The sequence below is a fragment of the Zalophus californianus genome, chromosome 15 (genome assembly GCF_009762305.2).
Source record: "Zalophus californianus isolate mZalCal1 chromosome 15, mZalCal1.pri.v2, whole genome shotgun sequence".
Lineage (NCBI taxonomy): Eukaryota > Metazoa > Chordata > Mammalia > Carnivora > Otariidae > Zalophus > Zalophus californianus.
Window position 1 is genome coordinate 47831286 of NC_045609.1, and position 20556 is coordinate 47851841.

A 20556-nucleotide genomic window follows, 5' to 3' on the forward strand; every position below is an offset into this window, starting at 1 on the left:
ATTTGCAAACATGAAACCAGCCCTCCAAGAAATATTGAAAGGGGTACTCTAAGCAAAGAGAGAGCCTAAAAGCAGCATAGATCAGAAAGGAACACAGACAACATACAGTAACAGTCACCTTACAGGCAATACAATGGCACTAAATTCATACCTTTCAATAGTTACCCTGAATGTAAATGGGCTAAATGCCCCAATCAAAAGACACAGGCTATCAGATTGGATTAAAAAACAAGACCCATCCATATGCTGTCTGCAAGAGACTCATTTTAGACCCAAAGACACGCCCAGATTGAAAGTGAGGGGGTGGAAAACCATTTACCATGCTCATGGACACCAAAAGAAAGCTGGGGTGGCAATCCTTATATCAGACAAACTAGATTTTAAAACAAAGACTGTAATAAGAGATGAGGAAGGAGGCTATATCCTACTTAAAGGGTCTATCCAACAAGAAGATCTAACAATTGTAAATATCTATGCCCCGAACATGGGAACAGCCAATTATATAAGGCAATTAATAACAAAAGCAAAGAAACACATTGACAACAATACAATAATAGTGGGGGACTTTAATATCCCCCTGACTGAAATGGACAGATCATCTAAGCAAAAGATCACAAAGGAAATAAAGATATTAAATGACACACTGGACCAAATGGACTTCACAGACATATTCAGAACATTCCATCCCAAAGCAACGGAATACACATTCTTCTCTAGTGCCCATGGAACATTCTCCAGAATTGATCACATCCTAGGTCACAAATCAGGTCTCAACCGGTACCAAAAGATTGGGATCATTCCCTGCGTATTTTCAGATGACAAAGCTTTGAAACTAGAACTCAATCACAAGAGGAAAATCGGAAAGAACTCAAATACACGGAGGCTAAAGAGCATCCTACTAAAGAATGAATGGGTCAACCAGGAAATTAAAGAAGAACTAAAAAAATTCATGGAAACCAATGAAAATGAAAACACAACTGTCCAAAATCTTTGGGATACAGCAAAGGCAGTCCCGAGAGGAAAGTATATAGCAATACAAGCCTTTCTCAAGAAATAAGAAAGGTCTCAAATACACAACCTAACCCTACACCTAAAGGAGCTGGAGAAAGAACAGCAAATAAAGCCTAAACCCAGCAGGAGAAGAGAAATAATAAAGATCAGAGCAGAAATCAATTAGAAACCAAAAAGAACAGTAGAACAGATCAATGAAACTAGGAGCTGGTTCTTTGAAAGAATTAACAAGATTGATAAACCCCTGGCCAGACTGATCAAAAAGAAAAGAGAAATGACCCAAATCAACAAAATCATGAATGAAAGAGGAGAGATCACCACCAACGCCAAAGAAATACAAACAATTATAAGAACATACTATGAGCAACTCTATGCCAGCAAATTAGATAACCTGGAAGAAATGGGTGCATTACTAGAGATGTATCAACTACCAAAATTGAACCAGGAAGAAATAGAAAATCTGAACAGACCTATAACCACTAAGGAAATTGAAGCAGTCATCAAAAATCTCCCAAGAAACAAAAGCCCAGGGCCAGATAGCTTCCCAGGGGAATTCTATCAGACATTTAAAGAAGAATTAATACCTATTCTCCTGAAACTGTTCCAAAAAATAGAAATGGAAGGAAAACTTCCAAATTCATTTTATGTGGCCACCATTACCTTGATCCCAAAACCAGACAAAGACCCCATCAAAAAGGAGAACTACAGACCAATATCCTTGATGAACATGGATGCAAACATTCTCACCAAAATACTAGCCAATAGGATCCAACAGTACATTAAAAGGATTATTCACCACGACCAAGTGGGATTTATCCCTGGGCTGCAAGGCTGGTTCAACATCCGCAAATCAATCAACGTGATACAATACATTAACAAAAGAAAGAACAAGAATCCTATGATCCTCTCAATAGATGCAGAAAAAGCATTTGACAAAGTACAGCATCCTTTCTTGATCAAAACTCTTCAGAGTATAGGGATAGAGGGTACATACCTCAATATCATAAAAGCCATCTACGAAAAACCTACAGCGAATATCATTCTCAATAGGGAAAAGCCGAGAGCTTTTCCTCTAAGGTCAGGAACGCGGCAGAGATGCCCACTCTCACCACTGCTATTCAACATAGTATTAGAAGTTCTAGCCACAGCAATCAGACAACAAAAAGAAATCAAAGGCATCCAAATCAGAAAAGAGGAAGTCAAACTCTCACTCTTTGCAGATGATATGATACTGTATGTGGAAAACCCAAAAGACTCCACCCCAAAACTGCTAGAACTCATACGGGAATTCAGTCAAGTAGCAGGCTATAAAATCAATGCACAGAAATCAGTGGCATTCCTATACACCAACAACAAGACAGAAGAGAGACAAATCAAGGAGTCGATCCCATTCACAATTGCACCCAAAACCATAAGATACCTAGGAATAAATTTAACCAAAGAGGCAAAGGATCTGTACTCAGAAAACTATAAAATACTCAGGAAAGAAATTGAAGAAGACACAAAGAAATGGAAAAATGTTCCATGCTCATGGATTGGGAGAACCAACATTGTGAAGATGTCAATGCTACCTAGAGCAATCTCCACATTCAATGCAATCCCCATCTAAATACCATCCACTTTTTTCAAAGAAATGGAACAAATAATCCTAAAATTTGTATGGAACCAGAAGAGACCCTGAATAGCCAGAGGAATCTTGAAAAAGAAAAGCAAAGCTGGCGGCATCACAATTCCGGACTTCCAGCTCTATTACAAAGCTGTCATCATCAAGACAGTATGGGACTGGCACAAAAACAGACACATAGATCAATGGAACAGAATCGAGAGCCCAGAAATGGACCCTCAACTCTATGGTCAACTTATCTTTGACAAAGCAGGAAAGAATGTCCAATGGCAAAAAGACAGTCTCTTCAACAAATGGTGTTGGGAAAATTGGACAGCCACATGCAGAAGAATGAAACTGGACCATTTCCTTACACCACACACAAAAATAGACTCCAAATGGTTGAAAGACCTAAACGTGAGACAGGAGTCCATCCAAATCCTAAAGGAGAACACAGGTAGCAACCTCTTCGACCTCAGCCGCAGCAACTTCTTCCTAGAAACATCGTCAAAGGCACGGGAAGCCAGGGCAAAAATGAACTATTGGGATTTCATCAAGATAAAAAGCTTTGGCACAGCAAAAGAAACAGTCCACAAAACCAAAAGACAACCGACAGAATGGGAGAAAATATTTGCAAATGACATAGCAGATAAAGGGCTAGTATCCAAAATCTATAAAGAACTTATCAAACTCAACACCCAAAGAACAAATAATCCAATCAAGAAATGGGCAGAAGACATGAACAGACATTTTTCCAGAGAAGACATCCAAATGGCCAACAGGCACATGAAAAAGTGCTCAACATCGCTCGGCATCAGGGAAATCCAAATCAAAACCTCAATGAGATACCACCTCACACCCGTCAGAATGGCTAAAATTAACAAGTCGGGGAATGACAGATGTTGGCGGGGATGTGGAGAAAGGGGAACCCTCCTACACTGTTGGTGGGAATGCAAGCTGGTGCAGGCACTCTGGAAAACAGTATGGAGGTTCCTCAAACAGTTGAAATTAGAGCTAACATTCGATCCAGCAATTGCACTACTGGGTATTTACCCCAAAGATATAAATGTAGGGACCCGAAGGGGTACGTGCACCCCAATGTTTATAGCAGCAATGTCCACAATAGCCAAACTGTGGAAAGAGCCAAGATGTCCATCGACAGATGAATGGATAAAGAAGAAGTGGTATATATACACAATGGAATATTATGCAGCCATCAAAAGGAATGAGATCTTGCCATTTGCAACAACGTGGATGGAACTGGAGGGTGTTATGCTCATCGAAATAAGTTAATCAGAGAAAGACATGTATCATATGACCTCACTGATATGAGGAATTCTTAAATCTCAGGAACAAACTGAGTGTTACTGGAGTGGTCGGGGGTGGGAGGGATGGGGTGGCTGGGTGATAGACATTGGGGAGGGTATGTGCTACGGTGAGCGCTGTGAATTGTGCAAGACTGTTGAATCAAAGATCTGTACTTCTGAAACAAATAACGCAACATATTTTAAGAAAAAAGAAAAAGAAGAAGATAGCAGGAGAGGAAGAATGAAGGGGAGTAAGTCAGAGGGGGAGACGAACCATGAGAGATGATGGACTCTGAAAAACAAACTGAGGGTTCTAGAGGGGAAGAGGGTGGGGGATGGGTTAGCCTGGTGATGGGTATTAAAGAGGGCACATTCTGCATGGAGCACTGGGTGTTATGAACAAACAATGAATCATGGAACACTGCATCAAAAACAAATGATGTAATATATGGTGATTAACATAACAATAAAAAAATTGTAGTTTCGACACTGAGAATCTACAATGTATTTACTGTTAGATGTGGAAAAGAGGGTGCAGTTACCTGTTGATAACAGAACACCAGGATGGGCCTTAAAAGGATGCCCCTTTTACAACCTAAGTCAGATGACATCACTGCTTGGCTCAGTCTCTCCCTGTGAACTGCCTCCTCACTCACAGTAAAATCTGAAGTCTTCACCATGACCAGCAGGCCCTGGTGGTGACCTGGCCAGCTAAGTGACTTCTCCCTCCAAGTGCTCTCATCCTTCTTCCTGCCCTCCGGCCACACTGCCCTCCTTGCTGGTCCTTGGAGGTACCAACACCCTCCCATTTCCATTGACCTGGAACACTCTTCTTTCCAAAACCCCATGCTTCGCTTCCTTTACCTTCTTTAGGCCTCTGCTCAAATGTCTATCAAAAAGGAGACCTCTCACCATCCCTTGTAAGAAGCCCATTTCCCCAAATCCTTGCCCTACATGCCCCACCCCACTGACCCTGCTCAGGGTTTCCTCCACATGACTCCTGCCTGCTGGGTGACGTATGTGCCTATGACTATTCCCCTCCTCAAGAATGACGGTGAGCTCCAGGACAGCAAGGAGCTGCTTTGTTCACTGCTATCTCCCACGAACATGCCTGGCACCTCTGATTTGTGGCATGAATGAGTTGGGGGCTTGAGGAAAATGGACAAGTTCAGAAAGTGCAGTTGCAGGAATCTGTGTGTTAATACGAGAGAGATCAAAGCCTGTGGACTGAGGGCAGATGCCACAGCAGGCTCACCTGTCACATGCAGGTGTACACAGAGACCAGCGGCCCTGCAGCACCCGCAACCACACCTGTTAGCCTCACCAATTCTGCATACGAAAAGCAAAATAAATGGACAAGTATACCCACGCATTAGGAATGGGTTGGTAACTCCTGGATATACAGACCTGTTCATTTTTATCTGGCAAAGAAAGGCTCATTTTGACATCTGACTTCATTCTCCGCAGCAGGTATGGATTTATGGTATCTCGTAGGACACACGCACATTTATAGGCTGTTTTAACCTTTAGTAAGAGAAAAGGGCAAATAATTACTTATGTTTAGCAAATGCATTTGTCTTCTCAATTGATTCCAATGTTAAAAAAATTTTTCTAGGGTGCCTGGGTGGCTCAGTTGGTTAAGCGAATGCCTCCGGCTCAGGTCATGATCCTGGAGTCCCGGGATCGAGTCCCATGTCGGGCTCCCTGCTCAGCGGGGAGCCTGCTTCTCTCTCTGACCCTCTTCCCTCTCATGTTCTCTCTCATTCTCTCTCTCTCAAATAAATAAAATCTTTAAAAAAAATTTTTTTTTCTAATGACCTATGGTTATACAAAATTGGCGGGAAATGGTTGGAAAATGGTATGGAAAAATTAGGATATGTTCCATATACTCCAGAAGGTGGTACCTTTCAGAAGATATCATCAGTTAAAAAACTTATTAACCAAAGTGTACAACAAAAGAACTGGTCATTTTGTGCCCTATTCCTCCTCTATACTTTGCTTTAATTATTATTATATTGTTAAACCCTAAAGTAGAGATTTCTTCAGTCCTCGACTACCCTCTAGGGAAAAAACGGCTTTCAAATGAATCTCTGTTTATTATCTTGCATTCTCCAAAAGCTACAAAGGAACTGCTGCTCTGTGAGACTGAAGATCAAAAGCTAACTCTGGGGGAAAGCTGTAGCCATGGGAGCAACCAGATAATAAGCAGAGATTACTGCCCACTGGGGACTTAGGAGAGTAAGTTCAAGAAAAGCCCTATGATCCCAGAAATGAAAGGTCACTCTAGCCTGAGATGGAGCATATGGTTCTGTAATGGAGCAGAGCCACATGAGATGCGTATTAACTGTACGCAGGAAAAACAAAGACCCACAGCTCAGGAAAAACTCCCTTAAAGGCAAACAAAGAATTCAATAAATTATTGATACTTTAAAAAAAAAAATCTAAATAGGCTTAACAACCTAGTAAATTACTATTTAATGGAACAGGAAAAACTCCAACCAAAGTCTAAGTTTAACAAAATTAGCTGCAAAATGAATGACAATAAAAAAAGCATGATGATAACACATACAGAAAAATTCATGTTAAAAAATTAACATGGGGCACCTGGGTGGCTCACTCAGCTAAGCATCTGCCTTTGGCTCAGGTCATGATCCCAGGATCCTGGGATCGAGCCCCGCCCCACACTGGGTTCCCTGCTCAGCGGGGGGCCTGCTTCTCCCTCTCCCTCTGCCCCTCCCTGCCCGTTCATGCTCTTTCTCTCTCTCACTCAAATAAAATTTTTTTTTTTAAGATTTTATTTATTTGACAGAGAGAGAGACAGAAAGAAAGGGAACACAAGCAGGCGGAGTGGGAGATATCCAGTATTAGAGCTTGTGGGAGTCAAGAAAGGCTTCTTGGGGGAGAAATGAATGTGCTAGGCTGAGGAAGGTGAGGGGGAAGAACATTAACTACCAAGAATATGGTCTGCTTCCTGGCTTTGCATATTAAGCTTAGATTTCAGAACCGAAAAGAAAAAAATAAAGAACTGAAAGAACCTCCTTTCTTGCTCAAGGTTACTGAGACTCATTGGTTTGGTGACTGGCCTAAGGTCCCTCAGCTCTGGAATAGGCAGAACTGGGGAGTAATTGTCACTCTGCCTTGTCAGGAATAGGAAGGAAACATGGACGTGCTCAGTTGGTCTTCATTTTCCACGGCACTGGGAAGTTGGGAGTGATAATTAAGAGAAATACAGTTGGATTCCTACCATGTTGTGTACTCAGAGAGACAGGGAGGCAGATGGTAAGTAAATATAGAATTAGCTTTATTGCCTAAAGCACAGGATTGCCTAGGAAAGTTGGACTGAGAACGTGGCTGGACATCAAGGCTAAAACTGGCTTTCTGAGTCTTCCTTGCTCTCCCATTGCCACCACATTCCAGAGTTTTAGTTCTTCCTCTGAAGAGAGTTGGTTATGAAAAACAGGCCCATCCCTAGCCACTGTGAGTTTGACCCCTGTGAGTTCACCACAGTGGGCCAGGGACAGGGAGGGGTGGTGCAAGAAGAACTCTCCCGAGGGGGTGGACAGGCAGGAGAGAGAGCAGATGTGAGCTGCCAGGCCACTCACCAACCCAGCCCTGGTTTTCCAGCACTATCATCCCGCTCACTCGTGCTTCTGGAGGAGAAATATGTGAGTAGAGGGGGGGGGATGTGGAGATAGTTTCCTTAACATACTACATATATTTTTAGGAAGAATTTAAACAGTGTACTTGCTTCCTTGGTGGGGCTGTAAAGTCATGTTAAATTTTGGAAATTTATCACCTCTGTATTACAAATCATAGTACGTACCTGATCATCATCTCAAGGGTAATTTTTAATCAGTGTCTGAATGATACATTTACAAGGTTACCTGTAACTAAAAGCTGTTGATTAATTGAACTTGTTATCGTCTGCTATTCCAAGTAAATCCTGTTTTTTCTGTGTATGTACTCACATACACACAAGGTGAACACACATATGTGTATACATAGTTGAGTGAGGTATACTTAGGGTCTTTTAATATGATTTTCACTGTGTTTTTTTTAAAAAAAGATTTTATTTAGGGGCGCCTGGGTGGCTCAGTCATTAAGCGTCTGCCTTCAGCTCAGGTCATGATCTCAGGGTCCTGGGATCGAGCCCCACATCAAGCTCCCTGCTCAGTGGGACGTCTGCTTCTCCCTCTACCTCCTCCCCTTGGCTCATGCTCTGTCTCCCTCTCTCTCTCTCAAATAAACAAATAAAATCTTAAAACAACCCAACAGCTCTGCTCCCAAAGCCCTATACCTACAAAGGGAAAATAGGTAAGTACACAGACTTCTAACATAAGGATGAAAGAGACCATATTTACAGGGTCTCCAAGTCTCTCCCTACAAGTGATTTACCAATTCCAAAGGAAGTGGTTAATTTGAAGTTTAGAAATCTGGTAAATACCACCTTACCCCAGTAATCAGATACCACCAACTGTCACCACCCACGAAGGGTAAACCAACAGCACGTGCCTGCAGAGGTGGAGCACCGAGAAAGACAAGTCACAGAGAATGGAAGACAAACACAAAGTGAGGCTCATTCTACAAAACACAAGGCCCGTAGTAGTCTGGAAAGATATTGAAGTCACGAGAGGCAAAACAAAACTAGAGGAACTGTTGCAGATTAAAGGAGGATTAGAGAGACAGGGAAACTACTTGAACAACGGGCAAGATGTGAATGACTACAGACCTCAGAATTGTATCGGTGTTAAATTGCCTCCTGATGTGGATGTTTTTACTGTGGTTACGTAGGAGGATGTCCTTGTTCTTAAGAGATACACACTGAAGGACTTGGAGGAAAAGGACATAATGTCTACAACCTGCTCTCGGATGAGTCAGGAAAAACAAACAGTATAAATTTGTGTGCACATGTACACAGAAGTAGGAAAGGAGGAGGGAGGGAAGGAAGAAGATAAAGCAAATGTGGCAAAATGTTAGGAAATGCTGACAACTGGTGAATCTAGTGAAGACTTTTTTAATAATTCTTGCAACCTTCTGTTCAGTTTGAAATTATTTCAAAATAAAATTTCCAAAAGAATGGTATAAATGAAGGACAGCAGGGTTTCAAAATAAAATTTCCAAAAGAATGGTATAAATGAAGGACAGCAGGAGGAAGAGGGGCTCTTATAAAAGTTAGTTATAAGTCATTCCATCTCAAGTATTAAAATGATTTTTGACAATCCCCTAATTTTAAAGGTCCAAAATTCTTTCTCTAAGTATTTTTAAACACGTAAAGGCCTCTTTTGGTAGATGGCTTTATTTCCGGCTCAGTCATGACCTGGTGGGTGCAGGCCCCACCTTAGGGCTTGTGCCCTTCACCACGGCTGAGGTCTGCCTCCACATGCCACAGACCGCCCTGAGGTCAGCGTCCTGATGTTCCTGTCTGTGACAACCCCCTCCCCCAACTTCTGCCAGTCACCCAGGTCTAAAACCTCAGGGGTCAGCTGTAGCAAGCTCACCACTTCCACCCCATTTCCTTTATCTTAGCGGCCCCCACATCTTGTTTGTTCTACGGAAAAAGATGCCACTTGGAACTCTTGCTCTCCACCTTCTTTCTCAGAACCACCACCCAAGTCCAGGTCCAGGTCCTCATCACCCTCACCCCTAACAATTCCTGGGGGTCCCTCACCACTTGTGCAGCCTGAGGGACCCTCCAAGAGCAGCCCTCCTTCATCCTCCTGCTCAGACATCTTCGGTGGCTCTTCGCTGGCTAAGAGCCTCTGCCTCCCTTTTCAAGGCCCCCATATCTGGCATCCACACCTTCCCTGCTACCCCACAAGCATCTCCAGTACAATCAGGCATGTCTCTTCTGGCCAGTGGCCACACAACACAGCTGTGTTCACACCACTGCCCTAATCTAGAATGCCCCGACTCTTCTTGGCCTATTTTCCCAGAATTGGGTTCTCTCTGAACAACTCAATCCTCCCTGGCTTCCCCTTTTCTAAGCTTTGACACTATCTTATAAGATGAACTAAATTATATAGTGTCTAGAACTAATTCATTCTTGTTTCATAATTTCTGACTGGTTTTGAATACATTACATGATTTTTTAAAACTCATCTGGAAAAATATGAGGTGTCAAGCAAAAATAATTTTGTGATTTTTGGCAGATACCAGTTTATAAGCTTGGCCATTTCCCTTATATTATGAATGACTTGGCTACAAAGTACAGTATTAAGTAGAACAGTTTAAATATTAAAACACCTAGAAGTGTCACCTGCCTAATACGTTACCTGCACCAGGGAGGCATTTGAATATCCCCCCATGGTGATGGGGACCGAGAACTGCTCCATGAACACGGGCAATGTGCCTAACTTTCCTGGGAAGATGAAGTCAAAGAGCGACCACAGCTCCCGGAGGTTATTTTGCATTGGTGAGCCAGACAAGATGATGCGATGAGGGGTGCGGAACTAATTGGGGAAAGAAAACACTTTTTTATTAAATTCACTTTTCAAGAGATGATCACCATCCCCACCCCAAAATATTCCCATACAGTCCTGGTTATTTAACACTTTTACATATCATTTTAATCATCTCCAAAATGTATACATTTTATGCAATATAGAAAAATAAATAGGGAAGAATTTTTCTTATTGTTCAAGCTGAATACTAGGGATGAGAGTTGGATTTGGTTACATTCTAACAACTGACCCCAATGAGAGACAGTCAGTAATGTGAACAATGAGAATTTTTACCATGATTATGGGCAAGAATAAAGAATTTTCTGCATTAAGGTAAACGTGTATTTCAAATTCCTTATGCAAAGGCACAAGAGTCAGTAAGTGTGTTACTAAAAGCAGAGTTTATTCTCAATTAAATACTATTTTCCACCTGGAAATCTCCCTTGCTATAAAAAAGGTCATACCTGTTTGCAAGCAAGAGTGACAGCAGCATTTGGATTTCGAATTTTGTGCCCCTCGTCCAAGATCACATAGTGCCAGTCATGTCTGCTAATGTCATCTTGCATTAGCCGAATGTAGGAGTAAGAAGTGATCAAAATGCCATGACAATGAGCAATATCTCGAATTAGTTTCTCCTAAAATGATAAAACGGTAAAGCCAGTTTTAAATAAGCTCATTTAAATAAACTAAATGAGCATGATTCTTTAAATGGCAACCTTTCAATGATATAATCTAATGCACTTTTAAAATATGTACACAATCATAATACATACGATTACAATTATGCATTATCAGCACTCGAAGTTTATGTTTTATTAATCTGTAACTGGTAAACACTGACTACTAGATCTACTATTAAGGAGGAGGGCCCTCTCGGCATCAGGGAAATCCAAATCAAAACCTCAATGAGATACCACCTCATACCAGTCAGAATGGCTAAAATTAACAAGTCAGGAAACGACAGATGTTGGCGGGGATGCGGAGAAAGGGGAACCCTCCTACACTGTTGGTGGGAATGCAAGCTGGTGCAGCCACTCTGGAAAACAGTGTGGAGGTTCCTCAAAAAGTTGAAAACAGAGCTACCATACGACCCAGCAATTGCACTACTGGGTATTTACCCCAAAGATACAAATGTAGGGATCTGAAGGGGTACGTGCACCCCGATGTTTATAGCAGCAATGTCCACAACAGCCAAACTGTGGAAAGAGCCAAGATGTCCATCGACAGATGAATGCATAAAGAAGATGTGGTATATATATACAATGGAATATTATGCAGCCATCAAAAGGAATGAAGTCTTGCCATTTGTAACAACGTGGATAGAACTGGAGGTTATTTTGCTGAGCGAAATAAGTCAATCAGAGAAAGATCTGTATCATATGACATCACTGATATGAGGAATTCTTAATCTCAGGAAACAAACCGAGGGTTGCTGGAGTGGTGGGGGGTGGGAAGGATGGGGTGGCTGGGTGATAGACATTGGGGAAGGTATGTGCTATGGTGAGCGCTGTGAATTGTGTAAGACTGCTGAATCACAGAAGGGGAAATCAGAGGGGGAGATGAACCATGAGAGACTATGGACTCTGAAAAACAAACTGAGGGTTCTAGAGGGGAGGGGGGTGGGGGGATGGGTTAGCCTGGTGATGGGTATTAGAGAGGGCACGTACTGCATGGAGCACTGGGTGTTATACGCAAACAATGAATCATGGAACACTACATCAAAAACTAATGATGTAATGTATGGTGATTAACATAATTTTAGGAAAAAAAAGGAGGAGGGCCCTCAAAAGAAGACTAGAAAAAGTTATCATATGTAAACACTTACCCAACATTTATTTTTCTAAAATACTCTTTGTGTCAATTCTTGTTAAACTTAAAACAAGATAGATGGGAAGTGATTTTTTTATTTTAAAGCCAGAAAAAGAAAATGAGAGAAAAGCCAGGGAGACAAGAAGACAAATCCAGGCGCTCTACTGATACAGAACATGAATTCCAGGAGGAGAGAATACAAAAGGATATAAAAAAACAATGATTTTTTTTTAAAAGATAGAAAAAAATTCTAAAGAGAAACAGGAGTGTATAGAGCAAAACGTAATGGAGTGTCAGGCAGAAACAATGAAAAGAGACCTATACCTAGGCATATACCTACTAGGATTCCAAAAGTACAGAGAAAATGCTGTAGCTTCTAGTCAGAACAAAACGGAAGAAAAGATTCCCTTCAGAGGAAAAAGACTCCACCTGAGTTGGATATCTCTTCTGTTTCTCTGAATTGTCAGAAAGCAAAGAGACGATCTTTCCATAATTCTAGGGAAAACACTCTGACCCTGGAATTCTGCACTGATCCAAACTGGCAGTCATGCTTGACGGAAAAAATAAATTCCACCTCCAGATAGGCAAAAACAGAAAATAAGCCAGCCAGAGAGAGGCTGGGTACAGTACACTATACATCCAGCCAGGGCAGAGGTATGGTCACTAAAAGAACATGGTCCCTCTCCTAGGGCAGAAGAAAGTGTGCCTGGAACGCATAGCGCCTGCAGAACAGCAGACGGCGGAGCTCCCTGACCCAGAATGCTCATCACAGACAGAGCACTCTCAGCAAGCCCCTGAAAAAGGACAGAGGTCCTATTATGAACCCCTGGTTTACAGGGGAGGAAACTGTAATAATATACCAGGTCACACAGCTGGGAAGTGGTGGAGTCATGATTTGAACGTAGAAAGGGAGCCAACTCCAAAGCCATCATTAACTCAATCTTAGGCAACGCTGCCTCATACTTAACTGTGAAAGGAAAAAAAGATTTAAGGGGAAATTACATGTAATACATACACCAGTTCTTTAAAAAAATTACACGTATTCTCTGCTTTTCCAAAGTTCAGTTAGCTTCTTCACTTTTACAAAAGACCTATCAAATTAGTATCTGTTTTTGCCGACCAAAAGAAAGCCAAAAAGGATTTTCGCTTTTATGAAAAAAGGTGTTTTTGTCTTTGTTTCGCAGTGAGCCATTATAGAGGCAGCGCACACCCCGAGCACAAGTGGCGCCACCAAGCTCCTTCCCCGGGAACTACACCCAGCATCTGGGCAGCAAGCGCCGTAGCTTTGAACTGCATCTATGAACACCTATGCATTATCTCGATTTATTTTGTGCATGTTAGCAAGATGTGTCCTAAGGTATCAGAAAAGCCTAAGAGAGGTTATTGTTTGGGTCTAGGAAAGCTCAAGAACTTTTCAATATAAATTAATGGTAAGAGCTTCTTCACTTTAAGCCATTTTGGGTTTTACAGGAATGCTCTACTTTTGGACAGCAGGGAAACCTGTATTAAAACAGTAAGTAAATATTAAAACATTGTTTTAAATATTAATGAAACCGTTAAGATTAAATCTAAAATATAAAAAGGGATATATTTTTAAGTGTCACTATAATTCTTATTTAACAAAACCTAGAGTAAGAACAGGAGAAAATAAAAGTATACTAAAAATTCTGCCCCAAGGGTAGAAAGGAGCACAGGTGACAGACAATGTCTGCTTTTTTTTTTTAATTAACGTATAATGTATTATTTGTTTCAGGGGTACAGGTCTGTGATTCATCAGTCTTACACAATTCACAGCACTCACCATAGCACATACCCTCCCCAATGTCCATCACCCAGCCACCCCAACCCTCCCACCCCCACCACTCCAGCAACCCTCAATTTGTTTCCTGAGATTAAGAGTCTCTTCTGGTTTGTCTCCCTCCCTTCCCCTATGACACTATCTGCTTTTTAGCTATGAAAGAAAAACAGGTTGGATTACACTTGTAAAAAAAAAAAAAAAAAGCTCATCTACTGATCCATAGCTGCTACTTCCACATAAATACAAGAATTAGACTGCAGAATTATCAAACCACTCTAGGGGAAAAAAGTAATAGAAAATAGAAAAAAATCAGGAAAACAGAAAATATAATAAACAGAAAATACAATCGCTGGTTTCAGACTAAATATACCAGGAGACTCCACAATGACAGTGGGTTTATTAGCAGTGAGACTTTCCAGGGGGTACATACAGCCAAACCCTTAGACCAAAACGAGCCTGGCACCAAAAGCTGAAAATATGGGAATTACCCAAGAACTGCAAAGAGAAACAGGGTAGGACTAGAAATACAAATACCAGACAAAATGAACTGAACAGGAACAGAGAGGGATATTTTATATTTTAAAGGCGACAGTACATGCCGGAGGAGGAGCCACGCACCTTCACCTACCAACAACCAACAAGCCCTGCAGCAAACAAGGGGTGCAAAGTCCTCAGAGCTGTGCTGACAAAGCAGGACATCCACAGCCTGCAGGGGACCAGGCGCAGCCTCCCAGAGTTTGACAGACCAGAAGAGAGAAAGTAAGATTAAAGAAAACAAGAGGTAAAAAATTAAGATACAAATGATCTGAGCACCACCATCTGTGAGCTCCTTTTTAAGAGCTATCAGCAGAGTTTCTGACCACATAAGGAATACTCGTATTCCTCACATGCCACTGAGGCTTAAAAGCAAGCTGAGCAGTCAGTCAATGCAATCTGCTAAAAAAGGAAAATGAGAGAATAAGATAAAAACAAAACAGTGGACCATAAAAAAACAAAACTGGTAGAACTGCAAAAGCATAAAACGAAATAGCTCACTGAAAAAAACAAAACAAAGCTCTGTCAAGTCAGCCCAAAGAACAGACCAGCTGCACAGCGTGAGAATGTCAAAAGAGCACAACCCAGATGTAGATACCACACAAATGTGTCTTCTCACCACTGCCCCTAGTGAGCTAATGCCAAAACCCTGAACACTTTGACAGAGGACAACTGTTAAAAAAAAAAAAAAAAAAAAGTACCAAAATGGACCCAAGAAAAATGAGACAAACCGATGAGACCAATTACTGATGAACTTGAAAAAGATGGTATGCTCTTCTCACCAAAAGTCAACCAGACCCAAAGGGTTTCACGAGCAACATAGGAATCCATCCTGTTGTTTAAACTATTCCAAAATGCAGGAAAAGACAGGACGCATTTCAATTCATTACTATAAGGCTAGCAAAACCCTGTTTTCAAAACTAACAGACACACCACACTTACACATGTACTCCCTACTAGAGATCCATTACTTACAAATAAAATCTAGCCGTATATTAACCTAATAAGGCTCATCACAGGAATATAAGAAGAGCGAAGTATCAGGAAACCTAATGCAATCATTCATGTAATCACAATTATGCAAATTTTATAAAATTCAACATCTTCAAAAATGATTTTAATATTATGTTAATAAACTAGGATTGGAAAATTTTTTAAGTCAACAGAGTATAAAATGGTGTAATAAGAGCCAAAAACATTTTGAAAGAGAAAAACAAAGAGGGAGAAATGACTTTCTCATGTCATAATACCCACTCAAAACTTCCGAGTTTATAAAACTGCTTTAGAGAACAACTATGGTACCCGGTACGTATTAAAAGTTCAACGGGGAGAGCTATATTATTACTATGACCACTCCTTTGCAGTCTTCCTGTTCATGGTTTTCATGAACCGTTTTGGTTTTCAATGCCTGCACAGTCCTACATTGAAGACCACAGCTGATTAACCATTTCCCAACTCTGTACCTTACGGTGAATGCACAGTAAAAACCTCAGGGCTCACAGCTTTCCAAACACACAGCCAGGTTTCTCCTGGACTCGCCTCCCTCCCCTATGCCCTGACTACACTGCTAATCCACCACCACGGGCCCCGCTGCAGCTCGTAGTGCCCACGAAGAAAGGCGGGCCGTGCAAAGATGCACTGCTCCTCCTCGCACGCCTCATCCCGCCAGTCCCGGGACTTTCAGAAGCCAGAGCTGATGCTAAGAGCTCCTCTGCCCCTAAATTTTTCATGGACACTGTGGACAGGCAGCTGCCACAACTCTACCCCTGTCTTCCCCGCCAGGAGAGCAGTGGCTGCTAGAAGTCATAAAGCAGCTAGGACCCAAGAAGGCAGCGGACCGAAACTGAGAATGTCTGTGCCCAACTCTCCTCTAGGCCTGGAGCTCTGTGCACACACAGAGACAAGGGGGGATGAAAACAACTACCAATGTTCGGGGCTTCAAAACCAACAGAGGACAAATTACCACCCACGTTTATGAAATGTCCACTGGGTCGTAGCCAGTCCCTGCAAATGTGCGTCCACTTGCTTGGGACCCTGGAACTCCTGCAACTGCTGGATGCAAAGACTCACCACGGCCATTCCCTTAACGCCCCCACCCACCAAGAAATGCCACCCTGAACTGGATTCTGGACACCACTTCACCACAGCTGAGCAAATGAGATGCCAAGCCTCTCAAATACACACCACTGGCACCATGGTCAGCTTCTTTTGCATGTTTAATAAAGACTGAAGTTGATCTGGAAAATTCTGTAACGTTAAGCCATAGAAATACACAATTTCTACCATATTCAGAAAGATGTATGATGAGTAATAATCAAAAAGACACTTTCATAAGAAGCATAAGAATTTTTTTTTTTAATGTCCCTATTGACAATGTAACTTCCACTTAACGGCCACTGGGTAAAAACATCATCTAAGACTATTTGTTTTCACCTGATTCAATCTCAGAATTCTATAACGGCCTAGACTGGAGTTTCAATAATGGCGAATTGTTGAATATTACGGACGTCTCTATCCAAACACTTAAGACAAATCATCTCGGGCGGTTTCAAATTAAAAGCTTGTAAAATATGTAACCTCTCCTAGTTTTTGCAATTAATAGGGTACATCTGCAATTAGCCTGACTTACTGAATGCAGTGCGGTTGTCATTAAAAGACGTCTGTGAAAGCGCTGCTGTTATTATGGAGGCTCAGGAGACCGATCCCTCCTAGAGGGCAAACAGCGGACCGGTAGAAAACAAGAGCCATAAATCACACTGTCAGGCAGCGGGGCGAGCGGGCTGCAGCACAGGCACAGGAAGGCCATTCACGGGAAACACAGCACGGCTTCCCGGGCAGGATTTACGGCACCTGTAATTAATTAAAATTTCCTTCAAGCTAAATCTTTAATAAACAAGGATTTGTGCTGACAATGAAGAAAAAAGGGTCTCCAGCAACATAATTCTACAATCTACCTCACAGAACAAGCATATAGCATCTATCATTTCATGTATCAGGTGTATACACCGTCTCTCAAGTTAATAGGAATTACATCACTTTGTGTTATAATTTGTGTACTTGGAATTGGCCTGAAATATTTAGGATGCTTGAGGGACCGTGTGGCCCTTTTCTACTTTTATTTGCTATGTTTTTGCCTGACTCCCTTCCAGCTCTTTAAAAAGCCAAGTCCTCTGACTAGTGTTCAGAAAACGGGCCTTTTTAAAGAACACGTGATGGCAGTTTCATCAAACAGCCATGTTTTCCTGTGGTTTGTTCTTTAGTCACACCTTGTGTTTCGCAAAAAGAACTTTAGCATGCTATTTCACCGTATCCACTCGGGGCCAGATGCATCTGGATGTGAGGAAAAAAAGGTCTAGACGTGAATGCCCACGAACACGTTTGATAAAGCAAGTGTGAACCTTCAAGCTAGCAAGTATTTATATTGAATCAGTCAGAAACAACAGAGCATCTTTTCTTTTGACTACCGGGAAGAATGGGTCTATGACATTCTTTGTTTCTAACCGTCCAAAATTACCTGAATAAATGTTACCTGCCAAGGACGACACTAAGCTTTTCATGCATACCTATTACCTCAACAACTCTTCACAAAATTACCAAAAAAAATACTCATTTTTTGGAGATCAAACTAGGCTCAGAGAAGCTAAGTGATTTGTTCAAGGTCACAAAGCTATAAAATGGCAAATCCAAGATTCAAACCCTGATCTGGTAATGATAAAAGCTACATTTTGGAACCTTTGTGCTCTTGTTGCATTTCCCACTCTTATGCCCCTAAATGCCACAAGTTTGTCAAAATGCGATAAAACCCTTTGAATTATCAAAAATACTCCACAGAATTACCGTACCTGTAGGATATAACAGGAAAAGGTGGGAGAGACAAAGTGACTACTGGTTCAGAATACAAGCAAGAAATTTCTCATTAAACATCTTCCAACAAATTGATAAAAAGGGTCCTTAATAATAAAATAAACTTCGTAACACAGTGCTAAAGATACCACCACCCACTGTGAGTTACGGATAAGTACAAAACTGCCTTCTTTTATTATCTTTTCAGATATTTTCTCTCCCCAAGAAAATGGCTAGCTTTTCAAGGTCAGTTAAAAACATCATATCCATATTTTGGAGCCCTGACAGCCTCAAATACCTGCAATGTCATGTTTATAGTTACTCAAGAAATGTATTTTAATCAACTCATGTATCAAGTTTCTCTGTTAGAAAAGAGGGATCATAAAACATGAGAAAAGGAAAATCTTAGATTCCTATGAAATGAGATTTCAATTGACCATTAAAAGAAGATCCAGAAGACTGAAAACGTCTTTATCTGATTTGATTGTTTGGTTGAAAATACTAGCCACGTATTTTTCTGCATGGTTGCTGGGTTTGCATTTGATAATTCTAAATTATGCTGTCAATCAAACAGAGTATTAACAAAGATAATAGAGGGTCACATGGTGAGAGAAGTAGGAAGCTAAAAGGCAATGTAAGAAAGAAGAATGACGGATGCGTTCCATTCAGAAAGTGATCATCTGATGCCTGTGCTCTAAATGAAAATTTTTTTAATTTTCAAAATTTCATGTCCTATCAGCTACAACAAATCATTAGGAAAATAAAGGCAATCTACTTGAATGATAAGCAGAACAATTACTGAATTAGTACTTTTAAGTTTTCTAAAGAGAAATTCTCTTCTCTTCCATATTTTCTCCAGCACTGAATGTCCCTATGTCAGAGTGCCATCATCTGGACAGGCCCGTGGGCACAGAAAGCTCCCCCATGGAGAAAAAGAATCTCAGCTGATAAGGACAGAAAGGAAGTCAAGCATTAGATGCTGGGTTAGAGGTCAGACAGAATATTTGAAACATGATTAAAAAACATATTTAACTGTAATCTAACACATTATCTGCAAGCCAACAGGTATGCATGGGGTGGTGACAAAGATCTTCGTGAACAAATATTAAAAGGAAGGAGCAAAGGTATCAAATGTCACTTTGGTGTTTGAATCTAGCAGCCGGAGTTCTGATCTTGGAAGTGTTACTAACAAGGTCTGTGCAAAGGACTTAATGTATTTTTAATGTGTACTCATCACAAATAAACTGATATTAACAATGATAAACAATAAACTGTGTTTCTAAGTCGAGAGTATGGTTTGTAAGATGCAAACGAACACCTTTTTGGTCTTTTGCATGCCAACTTACATCTTTAGAGATCGGGGATACTTTATAATGGAAAAGAAACAGAGTTAATTAAGGGTCAGAGGAAACACACGTCTACTGCTTTTCCTCAAAAGTTAAATAAGAAACTTCAAGTTAAGGTCCTTAGCAAACTGTAAAGTACAAAAAAAATTATGAACAATCACATATATGCATGTGTTTGTGTGTGCAAAACAACCTCAGAAGATGGAATCACAGCAAACAAAAGTGAAATGTCTATTCTCTAAAGCTCTGCCCTCCAAACAAGGAAGCAGGGCACCAACAGAGACATTTCATTTACATGAAAATAGTTCTTCAGGTTATAATAAAAGAGGAAATGCAGGTAAGCTATGATAAAGGTGAAAGTGAACATATGCCCTTCAGTAGCCAGAAAGAGATAAAGAGGAACATAAGGAAAATGTACCTTTTAAAGAGAAACATCAAGTAACGAATCCTGCTGGGTTTTGCAATACAAAACATTAAGAAATGTCAACAGACGATGGAAATGAAAAAAGGCATCAAAAATGTTTTACGAGGGTGACAAAAAGATATTTACAACAATTTGGTTTGACTAGAAAAACAACCTAAATGGTTATTTTTATGCTGTTAAAAATCACTGTTTTGTTTTGTTTCATTTCGTTTTGTCCACAGCATTAACCCTACTTCATTAATTATTTTAACTCAGTTTGTTTTCCATTTACCATTTAAAATTCAGGGCAAAGTCAGTTGGTGTAACAGCAGCTAGGATAAGCAAGATCCCATCTCACCAGACTTGAGCTACCAAATTACAGATAGTCCTGATTCACTTTGATCAAAAGTTGCACTTACTCATGATCGTGAACAAAACAGGAGTTTGGAGGAAAGGGGTACG

General features: G+C 40.9%; 1 protein-coding gene across 6 annotated transcripts in view; it reads right to left on the bottom strand.

Annotated features, from left to right (window-relative positions):
* Positions 1–20556, bottom strand: part of ERCC6 (ERCC excision repair 6, chromatin remodeling factor) — a 77481-nt gene that overhangs the window by 16139 nt on the left and 40786 nt on the right. For all 6 annotated transcript variants that reach the window (XM_027595928.1, XM_027595930.1, XM_027595932.1 and 3 more), the window contains 3 exons: positions 10826–10996; positions 10194–10370; positions 5329–5445 (listed from right to left, as the gene is read on the bottom strand). In XM_027595928.1, coding sequence (XP_027451729.1) covers positions 5329–5445; positions 10194–10370; positions 10826–10996 — 465 coding nt within the window. The remainder of the gene's footprint in view (positions 1–5328; positions 5446–10193; positions 10371–10825; positions 10997–20556) is intronic.